This window comes from Meles meles, chromosome 6, assembly GCF_922984935.1.
Source record: "Meles meles chromosome 6, mMelMel3.1 paternal haplotype, whole genome shotgun sequence".
Taxonomy (NCBI): Eukaryota; Metazoa; Chordata; class Mammalia; order Carnivora; family Mustelidae; genus Meles; species Meles meles.
The window spans coordinates 17,922,340-17,948,679 of NC_060071.1; the positions used below are offsets into that span (position 1 = coordinate 17,922,340).

Genomic DNA, 26,340 nt, shown 5'->3' on the forward strand with positions numbered 1-26,340 from the left:
ACAGTGTGTTGTTTCCTCTGAAAGAGTTACTCCATGTGCCGAAGACTGGCGCTTGTGGGTGAGGCGACCGTTCCATTGCTGCTATGGATTATACACTGTGACTTTGATAGGGAGGTAAAACCGGCCCTTTGATCCCATAACGGGAGCTCCCTCCAGTTTTCTATAGTACTGGTAGTTGCTTTTTCCTTTATAGGGGTTAGATACCTGGTGTAGAAAAAAACGAAATAGTTTATGCCAAGTCAGGAGCAGCCCCTTTCATTGCAAATGGCGTATTAGACACAAATCTGTCAACTGTACTTGGTTTTTCATTGCTTCTCGTTCTTATGTGCTCTGACTTAGAAAGTCAGGAAGAGAATTGCTCTTTCCTATTTTTAAGAAAGTATTTAAGTCCACACAGTGAAACTATTAAACTTCAAACCAGTGTGGAAACTAAATGGAAACCAGCTAATAATCCTGTGATCTCAGACTCAGAGATGAATGTAAACTGTACTTTGCTGAACCATGAATGCATTTGATCTGCAGTTTGAAGAGCTACCGCCTTGAGGTCTTTGTTTAATGGGAACTGTTTGCAAAGTTGTGTGGCCTTGAATGAGTCCCAGTGCTTAAAAAGTTTGTTCTAGTACAGACCAGAAGTCCCGGGGTTGGAATTAGTCCTATGTTTGAGTAGAAGTTATGATGACTGCTTTCCAAGGAGAGACCCAAACATGCCACTGAAATTGTGTTCTGTTCCATGTTCTGTGGGGATGGTTGGGGATCTCTCTAATCAAAGACATAATGAAAAAGGAGAAAAGAAGTTTTGATAACAAAGCTCAAAAACTAGTAATGGGAAAAAGTGAGAGAGAATTATTCTGTTAAAGTCCATGCAGACCTTGTTTCCGGAATAGTTATTTATAACTTTTATTTCTTCATGAAAATGGATATTCAGTGCTCTTTTTTGGACGCTATCTTCTTGCAAGTATTTGTAACAAAAATTGTTTATTTGTCTTCATGCCGCTTACTCATCTAACCCTTTTCCACTGTCTTAATGATACCTCTGTTTTGTTTTTCTTTCATCACAGTAGGTCTTTACTGTTGCCTTAAGGTTTTCTTAGGAAGTTAATATGATTATTTAATATGGCTTCTGTAGCATAGGCCAGACACTGGCTGTACTGTGCTAATGGGTGAAGAGAAAAGTTCACTAGAATATATTTTTCTCTAAGTTTTGGAATAGGATTTGGGGCTGGAGAAGTGATTCATATGAAAAGGTTTGGCCTGTTTTCTTAAATACCAGTTTAAAACAAGAGAAAACTGCTGCTCATTCTTTAAAGGGTACAAATGTGATATTGTTCTAATGTCCATACTACCCAAAGCAGCCTACAGATTCAATACAATTCCAATCAAAATACCAATGGCATTTTTCATAGAAGTATAAAAAATAATCCTAAAATTTGTATGGAACCATAAAAGACCCCAGACAGCCAAAGCAATCCTGAGAGAGAAGAACAAAGCTGGAAGTATTTCAAACCGTATTACAAAGCTGTAGTAATCAAAACAGTATGGCACAGGCTCGAAAACAGAGGTGTAGATCAATAGAACAGAGTAGAGAGCCCAGAAATCAACCCACACTTACCTGGTCAGTTAATTTCCAACAAAGTGGGCAAGAATATACAGTGAAGAAAAGCTAGTCTGTTCAAGAACTTTTGTAGGAACACTGTACAGCAACATGCAAAAGAATGAAACTGCACCACTTTCTTACACCCTATATGAAATTAAACTCAGAATGGATTAAAGACTTAGATATAAGACCTAAAAGCATAAAACACCTAGAAGAAAATAGGCAATTAACCCCTTTGACATTGGTTTTAGTGATTATTATTTTTTTTTTGGATCTGTCTCAGGCAAGGATAAGAGCAACAATAAACAAGTGGGATTATATCAAACTATAAAGCTTTTGCACCGTGATGGAAACCAGCAAAAAAATTAAAAAGCAACCTACTGAATGGGAGAAGGTATTGCAAATGATGTATCTAATAAGGATTCACATCCAAAATATATAAAGAACTCCTAAAACTCACAATGTCAAAAAATAAACAAACTGATTAAAAAATGTTCAAAGGACCTGAATAGACATTTGTCCAAAGAAGACATTCAGATGGCCAACAGACATATGAAAAATTGCTCAACATCATTCATCATCAGGGAACTACAAATCAAAACTACAATTTGGTATATCCACTCGCACCTGTCAGAATGGTTAATATCCAAAAGACAAGAAATAGCAAGCGTTGGCGAGGATGCAGAGGAGGAAACCCTGTGCGCTGTTGGTGGGAAGGTACATTGGTGTCGCCACTCTGGAGAGTGGTATGGTGGCTCCTCAGACTATGAAAAATAGAAGTATATTATGACCCAGCAATTCCACTTCTAGATATTTATCCAAAGAAAAAGAAAAAACTAATTCCAAAAGACGATGTACTGTTACATTCATTGCAGCCTTATTTACAATAGCTATGACATGAGAGCCACCTAAGTGTCTACTGATAGATGAATAGACAGGGAAGATGTAAGATATACGGACAGTGGAGTATCAGTCATAAAAAAAGGAGGAAATCTTGCTATTTGTGACAACATCGATGGACCTAGAAGGTATTACACTAAGTGAAGTGAGTCAGACAGAGAAAGACAAATACTGTATAAATTCACTTATATGTGGAATCTAAAAAGCAAGACAAACTAACAGTCTAACAAACTTATAAACTATGAGTTTTGTTCATAAATACAGAGAACATAGATTGCTATAAAGTTATGGTTGCCAGAGTGGAGGAAGTGGAGTGATGGACACAACAGGTGAAGGGTAGATTAAGAGGCACAGTCTTCCAGTAATAAAAGAAATAGCACACAGTGATGTAATGTACAGCATAGGAAATATGAGATTTTATTATTTATTTTTGAGAGAAAGAGAGAGAGAGAGTGCTCATATAAGTGGGGCTTGGGGAGAGAAGCGGGCTCTCCATTAAGCAAGGAGACTGATGTGGGACTCAATCCCAGGACCCTGGGATCATGACCTGAGCCGAAGGCAGATGCTTAACCGACTGAGCCACCCAGGTGCCCCAGCACAGGGAATATAGTAATACAGACAGGAAATTTAGAAAAATAAGTAGTTAGCAGGAGGGTGCCTGGATGGCTCAGTCAGTTAAGCATCTGCCTTCGGTTCAGGCCACGATCCCAGAGTCCCTGAATTGAGTCCTGCATTTGGGCTCCCTGCTTAGTGGGGATTCTGCTTCTCCCTCTGACCCTCCTCTCTCTCTCTCTTTAATAAATAAAAATCTTTTTAAAGAAATTAAAAATATATTTTAAAAAAATAAGTAGGAAGTCTAGATCTTTGAGCAGAATCTTTGCCAGCAAAGTTTTTGTTACTTTGATTTTGGAACTGAGTTTTAAAAATAGTGACAAGAATGTACAGTCCCAGGGAAATCTGGAAGATGTTGTCAGTGGACTCTAAAGCAAAAATCTGGAGTTTCTATCAGTCATAGTTTACAGTAAAATTCTTCAGTTTTGGGGGCAGGGAAAAAAAACCAGGTACCAGTCCAGCTGGGCAGCAGCTCGAGATGCAGAATGAAGACATTATTCTCTCCAGCTGGCGGCCACAGTGCTGGAGGACTCGGTGTCGTAATTCCTGAGTCTGCTGGGCAGTTCTCTGGGATCTTCTCTAAGGGAATTCTTGATATTTCTTGAAATTACTGCTATAAATCTTTAAGTCCAAACTACCCTCACCACTTACATGATCTTTTAAAGAAACAAGGGGGAAAAAAATCAAAAAATAAAGGAAGCAAAGGGCTCTTTTGTTCATCATCTGTATCTCCTGATGTCACACCTGGATGCTTGGGCACAGTGCTTGTCCTCTGGCACCCCACCCCCATGCTGGGGAGTACCACCTCCTGTGTGATGTGGGAGTTCCCTGCTTACATGGAAATGACGTGTTTGGGGAGGCTGTCTAGCTAACATCACAGTGAACCAGGCCATCTGCTTTTAAATTCTGGTTCTGCCATTTAATTGCTGTGTGATCTTGGGCTTAGAAAGGCTAATTAATTTGTCTAAGTTTCAGGAACAGGGTAAAATGAATACCTACTCCTAGCACTATTGTGAGAATTAAATGAGATCCATTTAAAATACTCTGTCACTCATAAGTACTATGTAAGCATGGGGTCAACCTGAGCTATTTTTATTGCTTTGCTAGACTGTTAGAAAGGGTTGGGACTGTGTGTGTCTTTACTTTTGTACCCCAAGCATCTAGCACAGTGGCTGGCTCATTGCTTGTAATAATTTCTTTGTCATTTGAACTATATAGCACAAATAGAGATGCTGAAAAAAGAAAAAAAAAAAGAATTAGAGATGCTGATGCTTGAATGTTTAAACCAACAGCCAAAGAAGCCTTCAGTCATTCAAATTCATTAAAACCCATTTTCACAATTGTCGATGATCTATGTAGAAAGCATCTTATTAAATTATAATTCACTGTGAAATCTTTGCGCAAGTTGAGTAGATCAGAAAGAATATGATTATGTAAAAGACTTAACAGAGTATGTGTGCATATGTTTAAAGAAACTAACACTGTATGTCAACTGTACTTCAGTAATCAAAAAAGAAACTAACACTTTAAAAGTCATTCTTCTGAAAAAGCGGTTGCAAAGTTCTCTTTGTAAAAGCCATGTAGGTAAATTTTTAAACTTGTTTTTAAGATGATTTTGGAATGCACTGTAAATTACTCTGAATTCGTTGTGAAGAAACCCACATTTTATAATTACATTAAAAATGTAATCGTGACTAATAAGTACTATATCTGACTGATTGATACTTGAGATGACATGGACAGAGTCTTCCAAACAACCTATATGGATCTGTTGCTTTGATGTTACAGTTTCTGCTACCCCATCATTTTGTGGAAGAGAATACATCATTCACCTTCCGATAAAATAAATGAGTTTCATACTGGTAAGCCTGCAGTAAACAGATCCGACCTATTAAGTTCTGGGCCTTGCTGTCATTCGTGCTTGCTTTTACAGTTAAAAACAACAACAACAACAACAACAACAAAAACCAGTAACCTAGCTACACAGGAGCGTTTTGTTCCTTCTTCAGCCATGTGCACTGCGTATGCCAGGGCCTGGAAGATGAAAAAAATAAATAAAAAAGAATTGGAGTTTGTGCAAGACTGCTAGCTTTTGCTAATTTCTTACTTAACAATACTTTGATCTGTGCGCCTGGAAAAAAGGGGAAACATTTTAGACACAGTACAGTACTATTAAAAGCCACATGAAAAAGTTCTTTGTTGCTTTAGCGTCTCTGCATGCATATGGACAGCTTCCTTGCTTTATAAAGTTCATGTACTGAGCGTTTTTGCACAGGAACCTTAAAAAATAGTACTACCTGGTATACTGATTGCAAGGTTGGAGTATATTAAAATTAACGGAAGAAAGAAAACAAACCAGCTCGTTAGCTAGTACACGAATGGTCTTTTCCAAAGTTCATGATCAAGTGAAAAATTTCTCTCTTAGGAACAGAAGGAATATTTCAAAGTTTAGTAAGACAGAAAATACTTATATTTCAGCCTCATTATGATTACAAATTGCCATTCCACGGTGCTTGGGGTTTTGCGAGCAGAAAGTCTTTGGCCGAGAGCATGCTCTCATGAGGCTGTCACAGCTCTGCCGGGACAGCCTGTGACCTTGCCAGGTGTTTAGGGGTCTCGGCCTGGCCAGTCGGCTGTGCTGGGCCAGCCTGAGCAAAAGGTGCCCACTTCTCTTTATGATCTTGCACTGTTTTGTGATCTTTCCTTATAGTCAGAGGAGAGCGGTAAAAGGCGAGATGTATCAAGAACCAATGATTTTGCCTCTGGTGTTGTATACATTGTTGAGGCTTCTTGACAAGCCTGTGAGAGAAGTATTACTGTCTGGTTTTGCGGAGGAGGTAACAGACCGAGAGCATTGGATTTGCCCCTCATGTCCTGAGTCAGTCAGAAAGTGGAAAGCCAGGATTCAGACTGCGTTCTAACTCCTGTGACGTCGGTACTGCTATCTTACTCTGGACGAGACTGTGTCATGTGGAAAGGTTAAGTGTCTATACTGAACACTCACGACTGTGTGGTGTTACACTTACTCCTGTGTGATGGATTTGATCACAACTTTCAGCTTCAGTGGAAAACAGTTCAGTCCATTAGGGGCATATGTAAAAAGTGGTCAGGAGATAGGAAAAGAATTCTCTGGACTATCAAAAAATCTAAGATAAGATCTAAACCAAATAGCATTTTTAAATCATTGACTCTTTATTTTTTCCCCCTATAAAACTAGGATAGGAAAGAAGACAAAACCATGTAGGAAGTAGCCAGTATAAAGGTTTTATTTAATTTTGTATTACGATCCTTGCGGGTAGCCTCATTTCATTTGCACAGGCTCTTTTGCGTGTATTAGAGGGGAGAGGTGCTTTCTCTGTCCCATTTTGTGTCCTTGACTCGAGGGGATGAATCGCTGTCTCTAGAGGCTGTTGCCTCTGACTCTTTTCTGCGCAATTAAACTGTAGAAAAGTGTTAGTGCCGTTTGCTACACGCCAAGGAGAATTCTCTCTTAATTGGCCTTCTGCTGTGGGGCCACACTTCCAAATATGTCCCCTACTAATAATGAGAATAATAATAATTGCCATATATTGGAGAAGGTGTATGCCAAGGATTCTGCTTGATAATTTAGAAACTTTGTTAGTAATTCTCACCGAACTTAAGAGATAGCATTATTGGGGTGCCTGGGTGGCTCAGTCACTTGACACTTGAGTGTCCAAGTCTTGGGTTTGGCTCAGGTCGCCATCTCAGGGTCATGGGATCAAGCCCTGCATCCGGCTCCATGCTCAACAAAGAGTCTGTTGGGGATTCTCTCTCTCTCTCCCCGCCTCTCTCTCTCCTCCTCTCCCTTCCTGCCACTTGTGCTTTCTCTCTAAAATAAATAAATAAATCTTTACGAAGAAAAAAAGAGCGTTATTTTCTCCTTTATATGGTTCAGGAAACTGAGGACACCCATTTAGTAAATAGAAGAATGAGGATTCAGACCCAGGTTGTCGGACTCCAAGACTGTCCTTACTCCATTAATTCATATCCTCCATTCTTCACTGCCGCGTAAGCTCAAGAATCTTTCCTCGAGTCCCATAGGGGCTCCAAAAGGCAAATCTGAAACCAGAGCTTTTTGCATTTTATCAATGTTGTTCCATTTTTTGAAAAATTCCAGTTTTCTATATGCCTTTCAAGTCTACAGATGTCTATTTGTGATGACAGGATTTGTAGGCACATCAGTGAAGTAGTGAAGAAATCTGGAAAATGAATTCTTTGGGTAATATTGAGGCCTTTTCCATTGCAAGTGGATGCTGGTATTTCTGTCTCTATTTTTTTCCATCTCTGTTCTCTAAATCTCTAGCCCGTTATGCCGGTAGATATGTTATCCACGTTTTCTAACGTCAGACTATACATTATTTACATGGACTGTATATTCTGATGCTTCAAAAAGTATTGTGTAGTGATTTAACTTTCACAGATTATGTTCACGTTCAGTTGTCATAACAACCTGGTAAGGTTGAGAGGCTGGGCACTACCGTGCTGTTTAATGCCTTGCAAACTGAAGCTTTGCTCACGTGGCTAATAAGTGAGAGAACAGATGCATAAGCTAGGAACAGACAATTCACCAAAAAAAAAGATGTAAAGATGGCCCTCAGACATATTTGAAAACGTTCACACTCATAATTAGAGAAATGCAAATTAAGACAATGCCAAGATATCATTTCTCACCTATCAGAATGACAAAAACTTTTAAATAGGATAACATGTTTTAAAAAGCTGAGGCTGTGAGAAAGGCAGTGCCTTCATACATTGCTGGGAGGGAAGCAGATTGGTAGAATCCTTCAGGAGGGAAGCACCAAGAATCTGCCCACCTTTTAACCCAGCAAGTCCACTTCGAGTGATTGATGCCAAGGGTACACCTCCAGCAATACTGATGTAGACGTACACGTGTACACGTGGGTTTGTACACTTCCGTATGTTTTATAGGTCTGTCTGCTACGAGCTCCTAGAAGGAATGGCATTCCCATACTAATGAGCACATGTGGCACTCCGATCATGGTTTGTAAACACTTGCGCCCCGAGAAAAGGAATCAAGGCTCCTTGGAGAAAGTAGTTGATGTTAGGACTAGAGGAGGGAAAAACACAAGCTGAGCGTGGAACATCTTGTGGCAGAAAGTAAGGAAGTGCTCAGAAAAGGATAAAACCTTGTTAGAAGAACGTAAGAGCCAACCTTAAGCTGCTCCTAATTGCCAACTGGAACATTTTGACTGATAAAATAAGTCCTAGTTGTATTGGGTTTTTAGACCTCGTGATAAAATAAATACCCATGGATCCATACCGATATAAAAGTCAAATAAATGGGAAGGAAGGGAAGGCTCTTCCTTACAGAATGGCAATTAAATAATAGAGACAGAAAGATGGTAATGGAAAATCATTGTTAGATAAATACTGTACAATAATTGTTGCAAACGAGATCCATTGGTGGATGCTAAAATTAATATGCAAGATTTTGAGGAGGAACAGGATATTTACATAGCCTTGGCGCCATAGTAATCTGAAGGCTTGACCTTGGGGCAAGGTGGTGGGGGCGCTGCTTCCAAGGTGGCCCATTTCCTCTTCAGAGATCTGCGGGGCGGCCCTCATGACCAGGAAGTTGTCTTCTTCCAGAATGAGTGATCCAAGGCAGAGAGTAAAGAGGAAGCTACAATGCCTTCTGTGGCTTACTGTCTGAAATCACACACCATTTCTGCCTATTCTGTTTGTTGGATACTGTTAAGCCACCACACTGGGGAGGGGCATTTCTAGCCAGTGGCCCGAAGATTATATTTTCTCTCTGAGAGTTGCCACTTCCCCTTTTGATGCCCCCCAGCTCTCCCAGCTTTGGTTCCTCTTTCTGTGTCTTGCTCCAGTGCTAGGCCTGGATGGATTATCAGGATCACTGTGATAGGACAAGCAGTGGGAAGGAGGAGGCTGTATGGCGCCTTCCCCACCCGCTTCCCCAAAGAACCCTTCTTCACCTCAGTCTTCTGTCACCCCTCCCCCTTTCTGGAACTGATTGTCCAGAACCCATCTGTGAACCCATAAGACTTTTTTTTTTTAAATATTTTATTTATTTGACAGACATCATAACTAGGCAGAGAGGCAGGCAGAGAGAGAGGAGGCAGAGAGGAGGAAGCAGGCTCCCTGCGGAGCAGAGAGCCCGATGCTCCCAGGACCCTGAGATCATGACCTGAGCTGAAGGCAGAGGCTTTAACCCACTGAACCACCCAGGCGCCCCCCCCCCCCCCCCGCAAGACTTTCTACAGGCCTCCCTAGAGCAGTGATTTGTATCATTTTTCCTGCCTGTCTCCATCTATATTATATTGTATTTATATCTCTATCCTTAAAGTCTTACTTAATGGATACATGGGTTTCCTTTTGAAATGTAAATACATTTAAGAACCTCCCAATTCAGCTATCTGGGCCTCTGTCTTTCCCAAACTGCAGGTCTGGGGGTAAGGAGTGGGGGGAGGGGGCGTGGAAGAGATGTCCTTCAGCCTATTGCCTATTGGCACAAGCAAAACTCCAGAAAATTTTTCAAAGATAGTGTTCTTGCTTCAGGGAGGAGAGGGTTTAGGAAGGCTGCTGAGGACTCTGTTCTATAGCAGTGAAGACAAAGACACCCCCCCCCAACCCAGCATTCTTGGGCACACAGAAGTCAGGAAGGGATGACTTCAACACTTGGAAGTGTCTCTGCTGCCTATGTTGGCCAGAGATCACCTTCCGTGCTCTGTGCTTGTCTCTTCACCAAGCCCCTCCTTCCAGCCATTGCCCTGTCATTGCCCAGCTGCTCCTGGTAAACATATGGCGTCTGTCTCTTTCTGGCACACCTGTTCCTGTTGCAGACCCCTCTCTCTGGACCCTCTCTCTTACCTCTTCCCATTCCTGGTACATACCGTTAAATAGCAAAACGTCAGCTGAGTACATTTGAAGATCTCATTGGCTTTATGAGGTGCTAATGGGACAGACTCCCACCTGGCAAGTGGGAAGGCGCTCCGTCAGGCTGCGGGAAAGGAAAATTTTCTGAAGGCAGATAGGGAGCAGTCAAAAGAAAATTATCAGGAGAGCATGCATTGTTTTCGACAAGGTTGCCCTGCTGAGGGGAATGGATGGGGTCTAGGCAGTAAATTTCCTAGTGCTCACAAAGAAATTCCATGTTGACTGGTTAAAGGTTACATTCCTGGGGGAGGTTGAAACTGCAATTATGTTAGGTATCAAGGCCTGGTTTGGTGACATGGCCTAGCATAAGCGACTCCATTCTGGACGAGTGGTTTTCTTTGTAACAATACCCTTTCCAGTGCTTACTCACTGGCCTGCAAGAGTTGTCCACCTCATCTTCACCCCTCACTCGGGGGGCTGGCATTTAGGATTCCTTTTGCTTCTTCCTCTCCCTATAGCCTAGGGCACTTTTTCCATTCTGACATTGGCCTTGCTCTAGAGACTGCAGCCCAGCCAGGGTCTGCTCCCCAGCCCTCCCTCACCTCTGCTTCCCCCTCTCTGCCCAGGGAAGGTAAGACACAGTTGGTGATGCAGGGGTGGAACTAAGGCGGGCTAATCTGACTTGCCAACTTTGTTCATATCACTTTTTTTTTTCCATTGGAGGAAAATGAAAATGAATGCAGACCTACAACCACCATTATTCTTAAATTACAATTGTTCGTAAAAGGTCACAGAATTTTTCGGTGGAAAGGAAATCTCATCATAATCTCTTCCTAGTTATCTCATTTCCCAGTTCAAGAAATCAAGGTCCAGGTGGGCTAAGTCATTTTTCTACTGTCACGTTTTCTGATGCAGAATCTAACATTCCAGGTGACATAGTTTCACACTCAGAGTTCGGTTAAATCTATAACAGTTTATCCTCCAGAACAGAAATTTTGATTTTTCCTAATATTATAGATTACATTTTACATTTCACATTATACCGGTACATATTTCTAGGAATTATAGTACTTTTCTTTCTAATCCAGATCTAGGTCGATCTCGAGAACTACAGTACGTGTACGTGGATAACAACATTCACCTGAAAGGCTTGCCATCCTATCTGTACAATAAAGTCATCGGGTGCAGTGGGTAAGGCTGATTTCATGTTTCATACTATTGCTTAACTCTTTGCCACATTCATTTCAATTTCATTGTTTGGTCCTGATGTAACTTAAAATAGGTGAACCATTTTGGATCACCCTGTTCAATTCTGTCTTTGGCCTTACGATGGCAAACCAAATACCTTTAGAAGCTAAGAATATTGGGCAAGCAATTTATAGTATTATACGTCGAGGACAGTTAGTGAGCAAGTTGTTGATTGTTTTCCAACCAAAAGTGAATCCATGTGTACCATTATAAGCTCCATAGTCTCAGTCACGGAAACTGGAGAAATCAGCGTGAACTTAAAATCTTTCCTTTCTCACACTCCACTACAGTGACAGTTCTACTGTAGGAAGAGCCCTAGTATCTAGAACTTGACCGTTTCGAAATATTTAGAATGCAACATTTGAAATAGTCTCTAATAGGAATCAGGATTCTAGCAACCAAAGCAGATGTTTCAGTTCAAAGGAAATGATAGGCCTTTATTTTCAGAGCAGCAATAATTCTTCCTTCCCAGACAGGCTTCTAGAAAGAAGGTTTCAGCTTCTCCTTCTATAACGTTGGGACAGAATCACCTTAAAGTGTTTCCCAGAGTGGTGTGAGATTAATATAGGGCAGCTCAACTACCAGAACCTACTTTTAACTGGCCTGCCTTTGGCCACATAAACAGCCAAAGGATACTGGGGATACCTTCAAGGCTACTTAGCCAGCATATTTGACTCTGTCCTTGTGATTCCAACACCCTGCATCAGCTGGCTGCTACCATATGTAGTTCTGGCAAGAAGACAGCTGACACTAAGCTCCTGCATGAGACAGCCACTCCCCTGTTGGCCTGGCTCCAGGGGACCGGCCCTGAGCAGCGATTCCTCCAGAGAACCCTTCCTTAGCGTTGTGGCCTTCCCTTAGGAAAAATTATACCATTGTTATCTTGGAACAGCCTTCGATGACACTTCGAAGTGCCCATATAGGCTGACGAAATGCAACTTCAGAGACGTATTTCGGAACCTTCTGTGAAGAGAGAGACTAGAACGTGCAGTGGGGTTTTCAGCTCAGTGATTTTTCGACAGCTGATTATGTGACAGCTGTGATACTACTCAGTCATTAATCCTAATGAGTTCTTCAAGGATCAGTAATACAGCCCAGTTCTTCCAAGTGGTAAATAAAATACCCTCCATCACCAGGACACACGGAATGATGCAAGCGAGCTCCAAGGCTGAAGGCAGTTCTTCCCACATCTAAGCCTTCAGAGACTGCACTCAAGTCTCCAGCGCAATTAAGGAAGAGCTTTTACTTACGATAAAGAGCCTTCTACTTTGTCATATAGATTTGGACATGATTGACTGCCAGAAAGTTCCGTACATGCTGAGAGACATTTTTTCATCCTTGGATTGGTATCTGGTAGCAGAAGTAGTGAATTTTATAATTAATTTTCTTTGAGAAAATAAGTAGTAGGATAAAGTATGAAAATTATTAGCTAGTAGACTGCATTTACTATTATAATTTATTATGGCGTCTTCCTTTGGAAGTAGTAATAAGAAAAAATAATTATTCAAAGGATAGTATCAGACAATTGGTTTTGTGATATTAGTAGTTTTGGGAATAGAGGCAGCCGCACTTACAAATGAACTGTGATCCAAAATGCATTTGTTGGTTTAACTCAGGATACATTTCTCTCTAGAAGCAATTCTTGTAGTTATATTCCTGGCCAGTGCATTAAAAGGTCATTCAATCCATTTTGTACCCCCCAAATTATGTGATATTATATGGGGAAACATACTCTGACTTCTTTTTTTTTTTTAAGATTTTATTTATTTATTCAACAGAGAGAGATCACAAGTAGGCAGAGAGAGAGAGAGAGAGAGAGGAGGAAGCAGGCTCCCTGCCAAGCAGAGAACCTAATGTGGGACTCGATCCCAGGACCCTGAGATCGTGACCTGAGCCAAAGGCAGAGGCTTAACCCACTGAGCCACCCATGCGCCCTGTATTCTGAATTCTAATGGATGGTAGCTACCAAAGCCTGCCAACGTAATTAAGGGTCCTCCTTCTTTGATCTCCTTTATCTCTCTTATTGAATATATGCAGAGGGACTTCCCTATTCCAACTCAAAGTGGGGCTGCTTTGGGAGAAGGAAGGGCCAGGGATAGAACAAGGTTCTGAGATAAACCTAATATAGAGAGCAAAAGGGTACATGAGGCCTAGAAAGTGCACTTCTTGATTCTGAGCAAGGATCTTCGTTCACCGAGTTCATTCAGTGAATGTTTATTGAGCAACTACTCTGGTCACTATGTTAGATACTGGGCCGTACAGTGATGAGTAAAGGAATTCTTAGTACCTGGCCTTGTGGACCATGTAATCTAGCCAAGACTCCAAATAAACAATAAGTAATTGATCAAACTTGGTGCTAATTCTCTTTAAGGAGATGATATTTAAACCAAGAACCTAAGGATCAACGTACTTGCTTCTCCATGGCTCTCACATTTTCCTTCTTAGATGTAGGCCTGGAATATAAGAACACACTAGCTTCTGCTGTCTTGTACCATCTCTGAAACAACTACATCTTCTGACAGGGAGTTGAAGAGAATTAGAGCAACAGAGCAAAGTAGACAGAGCTTTAGGGGCTGTGGCACAATATGAAACATCTGCTATACGTACAATTTGCATCTTGGAAGGAAAAAGCAGAATCGGATATAGAACTGTAAATATAGCAAATAACAAATGTTGTACAGTTTCAAGAAATCTTAGAAGTCTCACACAATTATCTTGGATATTCATGGAAATAAAGTTAGCACCTCCTTATTATATATTCACTTATTTGTTATATAATTATTGAGCATTAAGTAGCAAGTCAGCACTGTGCTAAGAGTTGTGGAAAAGACAAAGATAACGTAGATGTTTATCCTAATGTCTAAAAGTAACTGTTAATACAAAAAATAAATAGCCTAAGAGAGGTAGAATGATAGAAATTTAGAGCATGGGTCTATCTTTTATGACCTAACCTTGAAGTTATACCCTGTCATTCCTGTTACACCCTGTTGATTACACAGGACAACCCTGTCCATTGCAGGAGGAGGCCACTTAAGAAAGGGAGTACTCGGAGGGGAGGATCATGGGCACCACTTGGAGACAGGCTATCACAGCTTCCTTGCATCCAAAGCTCTTTGCCAGCTTCATGGAAAAGCATGATTTTTATTTGGTCTGGGTCTTTCTTGCTGTTACTATAGGAGTAAAGGTCTTTAGTTCTTCTGTATTTTACCCAGAAAGAAAAGTCCTTCCTGTTAGAGTTTTAGAGAATGGTAATGGGCACATTTACTTACTTAGGAGAACTTGATGGTAAACGTGACCCTATGCCAGTTGTTTTTTCAGTTTTCAGATTACATGCAGAAAAGAAAACGGAACCATTGCTTTGCTTTTTCTTATGTAAATAAGCAATTACAGCTGGATTTGGTACAAATTGTTTAAATGACTTGATTAAATGGTTTGTTAATATAACCACTTAAGGTAACAGAGTTGTTTATATGAGAAAGGTATTCTGCGTTCTGAGTTAAACCAGCACTCTGAGAAAATAGCCTTCGGGCACCTGGGCGACTCAGTTGGTTGAGCATTCGACTCTTGGTTTGGCTGAGGTCATGATCTTGAGCTCGGCACTAAGCGCAGAATCGGTTCAAGATTCTCTCCTCCTTCTCCTCCCCGCCAAATAAATAAATAAAATTTTAAAAATAAAATAAATAAATAGCCTATATATCACAGTCTGTTTTTATGTGGGGGCTGCCCCCCCAATCTAATAACAAGCAATATTAGATACCTGAACCTGAACCATACCTGTAGGGCAGTGTGGCTACAGATGAAAATACCGAGGTATGACTTGAGCTATCAACCAAGAGACAGAATGTGCAGTTTGATTCCAACAAAGTAATTGTTTATTAAAACAAAAATATTAACACTCCTTTTAAGTTTTAGAGGAATGTAACAGAATCCAGCATCTTTACAACATAACTTTCACAGTGTCCAGGATACAACCCAAAATTGCATGACATAGGAATAGTAAAAAAAAATGTGACCCATTCTCAAAGAAAAAGACAATCAGCAGAGACCAACCTGAGGACCCAAACTCTTGGAAATGACAGATGAGGATTTTAAAACAACTCTTCGCAATGAAGTAAAGAAAAATAAGTTTGCAGTAAATGAAAAGACAAGGAAATTTAAAAAAAAAAGTATAGGAAAGAAACAAATGGGAATTATAGAGTTGAAATATAGTATCTGAAATAAAAACTTTTCTTGATGAGCTTAACAGCTGAATGGGTATAACAGAGGGAAAGTCAGTGAGCTTAGATCTATAGAAATGATTCAGTGTGAAGAACACAGAGAAAAAAGATTGAAAAAAAAAAAAAATGTACCCAGCATTAGGGATCTGCCAGACAATAGAAAAAAACCTGATAGCGGTATAATCGGTGTCCCCAAAGGAATAGACTTTCCCTCATTTTTCTCTTTCCTAAGAGAAATGCAGCAAAAATGTTTGAAGAAATGTCTGAAAATTTCTCAAATATAATGAAAGACTTTTTACATTTTCAAGGAGCTCAGCAAACCCTAAGCAGTATAAATTAAAAAGAAAACGATGCCTAGGCAAAGCTGCTGAAAACCAAAGATAAAAAGAAAATCATGAAAGCACCCAGAGAAAAATGACAAATTATGTACAAAAAGACTGTTACCTTCTCATCAGAGACTATGAAGGCCAGAAAACAGTGGAACATCTTTAACGTGCTAAACAAACAAAAAACAGTCAGCCTAACAGCCAGCAAAAATACTTTTTAAGAATGAAAGCAAAATAAATGCATTCTTAGCCAGAACAGAAGTAAGCCTTAAATGGGGCCCTGTCAAAGTGGCACTCTTCACCAGAGCAAGGCCATCCTCTCTGGGTGGCATAGTGTTTTCCCTTCTTCTTCTCCACTTCTCCCATTTCTTTTCCTGTAATTTAAGCTGGAAAAACAAAAAAACAAAAAACCTTTTTTGTTCAAAGGGAGGGTAAGTCTAGTGGCAGTTCCCACAGTAATAAACGTACAGACGACTTCCTATGCTTTCTGAAGAATTAAAAGATAGTTATTTGGGTTTTTTCAGGAAGAGAACCTAATTCTTTTTCCATGCTGTTAGGTAAAATGGGAAGTGTGAAAATGCACGTGAGTTAATGTGCTAAATCGCACACATGTTCTGGAGCACCATCTTAGTGGCAAATGATGTCACTATTCACTTCGCTTTTAGGGTTCAGTGTTGAATGGCAGCTCTGAAAACATTGAGTTGAAAGAGAATTGTGTGATAATTGCTATAAATTATTCTGCATAACTAAGCCCAACGTACTAACATTTGTAACAAATTTCAACTCATTTTCCTAACTCACTTAAGGGTTCAGCTGTAGTTTTTTTTTTGGGAACCGCCCCAGCATTTAATCTAAAGTCATAAAAACTACCGTGTTGGAAGTCAGAGATAGCAAGGCTTAATAATTGCCAGCCAATAATGATTTTCATTTCACTGTGAACAGGGGCATATATGGGGCTTCCATTCCTCCTTGCTAGCAATCCATTTCGTAACTGCTTCTTCTGGAGATGAGTGACCCTCGCTTCTAAGGCAGATGCCTGTCCCACCTGTTCCGCCGCTTGTCATTCTCTTCCATGTCAGTTCCAGAGTCAGTTCCGCACTCTGACCAGTGTGAACTGTTTAACCCCCTGTGCCCTGGGCATTCACAGAGCGGAATCCCTATTCTGTTTCCCTGGAATATCATCATGCTAATGTTAATTCGTAACAATAGATTCCTTCATGGCAACATCTAGGCTGGTGTTTGAACAGATGCCTGGGTACCATGATCTAGGCAAGATGATACAACAGTTTCACCACCATTCACCGTATTGTAGCAGATTAGCAGAAGAATCGTTTACTGTAACAGTAGAAAACAACAGCTATAAACCTGACTTAACCATTACTGTGTGCCAGGCAATGGGTTGAGGGATCATCTTCCCAGCAACCCTTGTGATGTTATCCCCATTTCAGAAATTAAACTAAAGCTCGGAGAGATTAAGTAACCTCTCCTAGCTCATCAAGCTGGGCTGTGGTGGAGTCATCATCTGCTTCATTGTCCATGCTCTGAACCTCTGTGCTATGCACACTGCCTCTCTCCTCTTTGGTCTAGAATCACCTCTGTATGTTTGACCCCTCTGCTAGCTCCCTGAGAGCAGAGGCGGAAAATACCTTTCTCACTCCTGCATCATTTCACGTAACGGGGTGGATATTTCATGTCTGATGAGGTCGAGGGAGGTTGGCCATGCCCTGCAGAAAGGTCCCCTACTCGTGTGAATTCCTCCCTCCCAGCCTGCATTCCTCATAGCTGTGGCTCTTCTCCACTGTGAAGCAGAGAAGGCATTTAATAGACGCATCCTAAAATGAATTTAATTAGCCCTTTATATCCAGCGGTGAAGAGTAGGAACTTCTGCTATAGGAATTGTCAAAGGGAAATTAGACCTTATATAAAAAGAGAATCCACTTACTTGTTTAACGTGAGCCTTTTCAGTGGTTTCAGCCAGACACCTGTCTTTTTAATGATGGGAGATGAGGAAAGCATTAGGGAAAATCTGGCTTTCAGCTCCCTCAACCTTTATTTGTTGCTCTCTCTTGTTAAATTCCTTGGGCAGTGTCCATGTACAGTTCATGCACAATTGTATTAGGCAGCAGTAGCTGTTAAGGCAATAATAGTATGAAGTAAATATTCACAAATTACTTGCCTGGGTTTTGTTCTGCATGTTCACTGTTTCATGGTTTTGCTCAAGGCTCTCATACTACAGTGTGGCTATAAAGTTTGAAAACAAATAATATTATTCTATGACGTACACTAGTCAGGGTTCTCCACAGCAATGGAACCAATTGGGTGTGTGCAGGGATGGGAGGTTGATCTGTTTTGAAGAATTGGCTCTTAGGATTGTGGGGGCTGGCGAGTCTCAAACCTACGGGGCTGGCTGGAGACCCAGAGGAGAGCTGATGTGACAGCTTGAGTCTGAAGGCAGTTTGGAAGGGGACCTCACTCAGTCTGTTTCTCTCAAGGCCTTCAGCTGATTAGTTGAGACCCACCGCATTATAGAGAATGATCAGCTTTATAGTCTACCAATTTCAGTGTTCATCTTTTCCAAAAAGTATCTCCACAAAAACACCTAGTCTGGGTGTTGGACCAAACATCTGGCTACCATGGCCTGGCCATCTTAATGCAAAAATCATCGCCCCATGTGTTGTGGTAGATCGTGAGAAGAATCATTTATTGTGTGTTTGCCTGCATTTCCAGACTTCACAACCACACTGTATAGTAAGTAGCATTTCGGATATGATTCCCTCTTCTTAATTTTCTTTGTATTAGGAAAGAAACAATCACTATAAAGTAAATTTGAGATTCATTTCCTCATCTTCACAGAGTGGTTCATAAGGGTAATATCCTTCCCACCCACGGAAATATTCATACCAAGCCACAGGCGTGCTGCTACAGACTCTCGTGGTTATGTGATCACACGAGCTGAACAGAGGTTTTGAAAGGAAGAGGGATAAAGGCAAAGTAAAGATCAAAGGCAAAAATTTTTATGTAAACTTTGACATTATTTGACAGGCCAGTGTGTAGCTGGTTTGCACTAGTACACCCATGCCAGCTGTTGAATTATTGACAGTACCGAAGTGTTTCTGCCCACGTTGGTGAAGAGCTGTTGGGCCAAGTCCCCCGAGTTCCCCAGCTTCCAAGTCTGCCTCCCGCCTAAGATCTCATAATCCACAACAAAAGGCTAATGACTAACAGAGCAGAGGGCTCCAGGACCATGCCCCTGCAGCACACTACTGTTGGGTTTTGTTTGTTTTAACAAGGTATAATTTATAGTAACATTCACACTTTTTAGCGAACATTTCTGTGAATTTTGGCAAATGCACACAGTCATAAAGCCACAACTGTAATCAAGATACAGGACCTTTCATTCACCTCAAAAATGTCCCCCATGTCCCTTTGAAATGAACCTCTCCCCTTCCAATCCAGCCCTCGGAAACAGTGGTCTGTTTTGTGTGAACATAAATTTTCATTTCACTTGGATGGAATTCTTAAGAATGCATGTGCTGGGGGTCATATGGTAAGTGTATTTTAGCTTTGTAAAAGACTGCTAGACTGCTTTCTGACATGGCTGGGCTACTTTGCATTTCCATCAGCAGCTTAAGAAAGTTCTTGTCAGTTTGGTTTGTTTTTGTTTTTGTTTTCATCTTTCAGACATCCCAATAAGTGAGTAATGGTGTCTCGTGCTTTGAATTTGCATTTCTCTAATGACTACTAATGTTGAACCTCTTTTCATGTGCTGATTTGCTATCCATCTATCTTTGGTGAAGTGTGTTCCAGTCTTTGACTCCCTTTTTACGCATTGGATTGTTTTAAATTATTGACTTTTGAGAGTTCTTTATATATTCTGAATACATGTCTTTCATCAGGTAAATGATTTGCACATAATTGCTCCTGGTCTGTGGCTTGTCTGTCATTTTAACACACTTAACTGGTATCTTTTGTGACACTTCATGGTACCCGCCCAACACACACATGACTCAACATACATTTAATTTAATCTGTAAGTAAGACATTTTCCAAAATCCTGTTTGATGGATTACTGACATTTTTCATATATAATCATTTCCTGAAATGTAGTGATCAACCAAATACAGATATTTGTAATGCTTAGGAGGTCACTAGCGCATCTCCTGGTCCTGAGACTTCTCATGGACCCCTGCGAGAACGCCAAATTATTTCCTTTTTGACACCGTGTGGATGACTCAGTATTCTTTTTCCCATTTCCTTTTTATCTTTTCTCTTTCAGACTTCTTTATCTATTTGTGATGACTCAAAACAACCAATCTGTGTTTGGAACTGCTTAGCTATCAATATGGAAACTGCTAGATAGAGGAGAAAATTGAACACGTTAGATGAATTCACAGCAAAAGAATGCGTATAATATAGTTAGAAAATGTGTGATAGAAACTTCAAACGTTGTGGTAGATCATTGGTAAGAGAGGGTACCAGGGAAGACTTTATAAAAGAATTAGATTTGGGGATGAGTAAGGTTTATATTTAGAATGCCCTGATATAGAAATTTTCAGGTTCAATTTGCCTGTAGGTAGGAGTGGCCATGGTGCCCTTTAATAAAGACACCATTGCCTAGAGTAAGGCGTGTGATTCAGAACCCACAAGGAAACACAAGGCCACACGCATCCATAGGCACCTCCCTGCTTCCTTTCTCCTCCTTTTGAATCAACTAAAGGAAGAGGGTCATTTCTTAAAATTAGAAGGTTAGAAGGCTCCCATATTTTGACCCTGCACATCAGTGTAAATTTCACTAGTTTGCCAAAAGAACATTACTGATAATTTTGCAGCTTCTGTATGCCCCTCTCCAATTGTACGCTCTTCTCCCAAGGTTAGCCACTATTCTGAATTTTATATTTATCAGTCACTTATACTTAGTTATGATTTCAATATATGTAAGTACCTCCATATATATGTAATACATATACATATGTATGTATTATATACATATGTATCTATGACTATATGTATATATATATATATAGTCAAGTGTTGTCTTTGTAAATGGGTCATGCTGTGCACATGCCCCTGTGACTTGCTTTGCTTCATGTAACATTTTCTTCTTAATCTTCAGCTTCTTTCCCATTTTCTGCTCCTCTTTAGAGAAAAACTGTTTGAAAGAGATGCCTGTACTTACTCTCACCCCTTGCTTCCATGTTCCCATCCACCCACAGCAGTTAAACTGGGATCACCCAATTCTACACCGAAGCCAGCGTTTTCAGTGTCACTAGTCACTTCCACGTTGCCAAATTCACTTCTTAGTTCTCATCTTTCTTGACCTGTCCAATACTTGATCAGTTTCTCCTTCTTGAAACACCTTCTTCACCTGGCTCTCAGAATACCTGGCTCTCAGAACACCATCTCCCTGGTTCCCCTTCTCTGCCACTATCCATCCCTTCTCAGCCTTCTCTGCTGGCTCATCCTCATTCCCCTCTTCATGCTCAGGGCTCAAGACTCAAAACTCTTCTCCATCTGTAACCGAAAATAGCAATTCTCCACTTCATGGTACTTGGAAATGTGTACAAGTTGGGGAGGGGGATGGCTTTAAGACTGGGTCTCTACTGATGTTTGGTGGGATGCTTAATATCTTGCAGTGCACACAGAAGTTCTAAACAATTACGAATATGTGTGCCCCCGAAATGCTGAAAGCATCCCCAATAAGAAACATTTCTTGGTTGGTTATTTCATACGATCACGATTATACTTTAAATATTACACATGCGTGACACCCAAAAGCAATTTCAGCCTGGACCGCTTGCCTGACCTCCAGACTCGTACATCCAAGAGCATCCAATTGGCAGTGCTGCATGGATGTGTACAGTTAAGTGCTAACATATCCATAGCCAAACTCCTAATTCCCTTACCCCCAACTCAGTCTTCTACAATCTGCCACGTGTCAGCTGATGGAAGCTCCATTTTCCCAGTTACTCTGCCCAAAAGCTTGGGGATCTTCTTTGATTTCCCTTTCTCTTGCGTCCCACAGCCAACTCATCATGGAGCCTGTTAGCTGTACATTCAGAAACATACCCGGGCTCTTGCCACTTCTCACCATTTCTATATACTGTCTCCTTGACCTAAATTGCCATTTCATCTCTCACCGGGATTCTAACAGTAGTCTTCTTCTGTCTTAACCACCTTGAGTCTGTTCTCTACAAAGTGTCTGACAGTCCTAGCCAGCTCCTAACCCAGATGCAGTTATCGCTACTCAGCCATCACCCTTGTGACCTGTGAACCTGTACATGACTTGTCTTCTAGGTCGGACCTTTGAATTCTTCTCCTACCGCTCTCTACCTTCCTACCTCCGCTTCGGCCATATTTACCTCCTCCCTTCTTGAGCTCACCAGATTCCTGCCTCTTTGCACCTCTTTCTCGTCTATCTGGAATACTGTTCTCTTAGATTTCTTCGTAGTCTTAACACTAATACTGTTCTCTCAGATTTCTTCGTAGTCTTAACACCACATGTGTTATGGGTTCCATCAAAATTCTCAATCTTAGAGCTTATTACACATGTTAAGGATGGTTATTGTAAAGTTTGCTTCTTTTTAAAAACTCCTTTTTGATACCTGTTGTTTCTCTCAATTTTCTTTTAGGCTGTTTTATCTCTCTACCCTTGTACCTGGTTAGTTTTGAATGCCTGCCAGATATGGTATAAAAAGAACTGTCATATTATCTTAGACCCCAAATTATATTATCTGCCCCCCACGCCCCCAAGAGGACTCAAGTATGTGTGTCTTCTTACCAATCTATTGCTTCTCAACTCTGAATTTACCTTTTTCCATGGAACTGGCTCCTGTAGAACTTTTTCCTTCATCATCTGGGTTAATACAAGGTTTTTCAATAGAGGGCCAAGGAGGGACACTTCAAGGTCAGAACAGGAGGAAGGGATTTCTCTTCCTGCTTCCGGGTTGCTGTTTTCTGTGCAGTGGCTAGCAAAGGGAGACCCATGGCGGCCATGCCCCCAAATAGGTCTTAGGGAGGACACTTTCCAAGTAACTTTCTTACTCATGCACCCTACATTCTAGAGGCTTCCTTCCCCTTAAGAACTCTTAAAATTTTCCCTCTTCCTGACCGATGCAATGACCTTCTGTCCGTTCACAGGCTCTTTTCAGTTGCTGACAGTTTCAAATCCATTTCAGAAATTGAGATGATTTGAAGTTAGGCTTCAGTCCTTGAGATGCCCTCTACCTTCCGTTCCTGCTTACTCCAGGAGCCCTTTGCGTGGATGATTTATCAGTCCTGCATCTGCCTTAATGGGCTCTGGATGTCCATTTTTGTCCCTGTTCTCCCTTTAGACTATTAAATGCTGCTCTGCTTCCAAGCAGTCTTTTCATTAATTGACAAACACCCTTAGGAAAGAAGTAGCCCCAAATGCCGGCTTGATCCTCAGGTTCTGTCTTGTCTTCATCTTGGCTCTCTATAATTTTTCCTGAATGCTTTCTGAGGCAGTAAAGCAGATATTTGATCCAGCTTTTGATAATGTCTTCTGTTGGTTACTCTTACCTGGCTTGCCATCACAAGAAGTGAAACTTCTTCATAAATCTGTTCATCTCTTTCATCTCTTACTAGTTCCTTTTTATTCTTTGTTTCTTTTTTTAAAGATTATTTATTTGAGAGAGAGAGAGAGAGTGAGGAGAATGGGCAGAGGGGGAGAGAATCTCAAGTAGATTAAGCCCAATGCGGGGCTCTGTCTCATAACCCTGAGATCATGACCTGAGCTGCAACCAAGAGTTGGGCATTTAACTGACACGGTTGCCCCAGCTGCTCTTTTATTCTAGTATTGTATATTTTAATTTCTCTCTTATTCCTTTAATCAGTACATGCCAGGCACATTTATTTGGACGAACGAGATTTGGGGTTTATTTTTACTTTCTATTCTCTGTTTCCTTTTCATCAGTTTCAGCTCTTAGGTTTTTCAATATCCTATTCATACTTGGTATTTATTTTGCTTTGCTTGTGTGTGTGTGTGTGTGTGCGCACACGCGCGCACGTGCGCATGCGTGGTGTGTGTGTATATATATATATATATGATGCACGGCGTGCGCACGCGCACACACACACACACCCCTCTGAAACCATCAGTACAATTAAGATAATAAATATATTCATCACTCACAAAGTTTTCTCATGCCCCTTGCTAATTGTTACTTCTATCCCTATCCTGTCTCCAGACTACCACTGATCTGTGTTCTGTTACTGTACATTAATTTGTATTTTCTAGAGTTTTATGTGAATGCAGTCAAACAATGTATTCTCTGTTTTTGTCTGACTTCTTTCACTCAGCCTAAAGATTTGGAGATTTATTGATGACATAGTGTGTATCAGTAGTTCATTCCTTTTTAATCACCATGTAGAATTCCATTCTATGGATATACCACAGATTACTTCCATTCAGTTCTTATGGTCATTAGTTTTGGTTCTAGTTTCTTACTTTATTACAAATAAAGCTGCTATGGACATATGTAGACTGTCCTTTAATGGCCCTAGTCTTAAATTTACTTGGATAAATGTCTAGGAGTAGAGTCTGGATCATAGATATCTTTAATTTTTGAGGAACTGCAGATTTTCAAAAATAACTACCATTTTACATTCCCAACTCAATATAAGAAATTTTCACTTCTTCCCTATTTTTGCCACTTTGGGAATAATCAGTCTTAAGTTTTATCCATTCTGATAGTTCTGCAGTAGTATTTCATTATGTTTTTAAGTTGCATTTCTCTAGTGAATAAGGATGCACATCTTTGCTTGTCTTATTTGCTGTCCATATATCTGCTTGAGGGGGTATAGCACAGTGGTAGAGCATTTGCCTGCATGTATCTTCTTTGACATAATGTCTATGTAAGTCTTTCCCCCATTTTCTTCTTGAGTATTTTTGTTCTTACAGAGTTTTGAAAGTTTTTTATAGATTCTGGATACAAGTCTTATCTTTTATATGCTTTGCACATATTTTCTCCCAGTCCATGGCTTGTCTTTTCATTGTCTTAATGGGGCCTTTTAAAGAGTAGACATTTTTTATTTTGATAAAGCCCAGTTTATCAATTTGTGCCTTTATGGATCTTTGCTTTTGGTGTAACCCAAATCACAAAGGTTTTTTTTGTGGATTGTCTTCTGGAATTTTTAAGGTTTCCGTTTCCATTTTGACCTATGATTCATTTTGAGTTAATCTTTGTATATGGTACAGGTATGGCTGAAGTTCCTTTTCATTTTTTTTGCATATGAATATACTAATGTTCCAGCTCCATCTATTAAAAATACTGTCATTCTCCATTGTACTGCCTTTGTACTTCTGTTGAAAATTAGTTGTCCTTATAATGTGTGGGTCTATTTCCAGAAACTCTCTTTGCTCCATTGATCTATTGGTCCATTTTGATACCAATACCACATTGTTTTGATGACCATAGTTTTACTGTAAATCTTAAAATTTGGTAGTGTTAGTCCTCCAAATTTTTTTAACTTTAAAAAATAATTGAATGCTGAATAACTCTAATTATTCAGCATTTCCACATAAATTTTAGAATCAGAGTTTCAATTTTTTTTTTTAACTGCTGTGGTTTTGATTGTGTTGAATCTATAGATGAATTTGAGGAGAATTAATATCTTAGCAGTTTTGAACCTTTCAATCCTTGATCACAATACATATCTTCATTTCTCAGCAGTATTTTGTAGTTTTCAATGAACAGGTCCTGGGCATCTTCCGTTAGATTTATCCCTAATTTTTTCATATTTTTCGTGCTATTGTATGTGTCATTTAAATTTTTTTTCAATTTCCAACAAGTATGGCTACCATATAGAAGTACAAATAATTTTGTATATTTACCTTGTGTGCTCCAGACTTGCTAAGCTCACTTAATAATTCCAGTAGTTTTTTGTTGTTCTTGTTTTGTTTTGCTTTTTGTTTTTGTTTTTTGGGTTTTTTTTGTTTTGTTTTGTAGATTCTCTTGTACTTTCTGGGTACACAGTAATGTCTTTTGGGGAATAAAGGCAGTTTTACTTCTTCCTTACAAATCTGCTTGCCTTTTATTTCTTTTTCATGCTTTATTACCCTGGCTATACAATGGCTATCTGTACAATGTTAAATAGAAGTAGTGAGAGCAGACGTGTTTGTCTTGCTGAACTTGCTGGGAAAACAGTCTTTCACCAAGTATAATATTAACTGTTGTTTTGTAATAGATAGCTTTTATCAGATGAATAATTTCCCTTCTATTCCTAATTTGCTAAGGTTTTTTTTTTTTTTTTGAATGGGTATTGAATTTTGTTAGACAACTTTTCTATATCTATTGAAGTGGTTATATGGTTTTTCTTTTTTTAAATTTTAGTATAGTGAATTACATTGATTTTCTAATGTTAATGCAGTCTTAATTGGTAAAATAAACCTCATTTGGTCATACATTGTTGAATTCAATTTGCTAAAACTCTTGTTTGGATTTTTTCCAGCTACCCTCTTATAATGTTTTTGTCTGTTTTTTGTGTTGTTTTTTTTTTAATCAGGAGAATGCTAGTTTCATAGATTGAGTTGAGAAGTTTT

General features: G+C 40.0%; 1 protein-coding gene across 5 annotated transcripts in view; it reads left to right on the forward strand.

Moving 5' to 3' along the window:
• LRRC28 (leucine rich repeat containing 28) overlaps positions 1-26,340 on the forward strand; it is a 160,197-nt gene that overhangs the window by 106,941 nt on the left and 26,916 nt on the right. For all 5 annotated transcript variants that reach the window (XM_046008833.1, XM_046008837.1, XM_046008836.1 and 2 more), the window contains one exon: positions 11,077-11,179. In XM_046008833.1, coding sequence (XP_045864789.1) covers positions 11,077-11,179 — 103 coding nt within the window. The remainder of the gene's footprint in view (positions 1-11,076; positions 11,180-26,340) is intronic.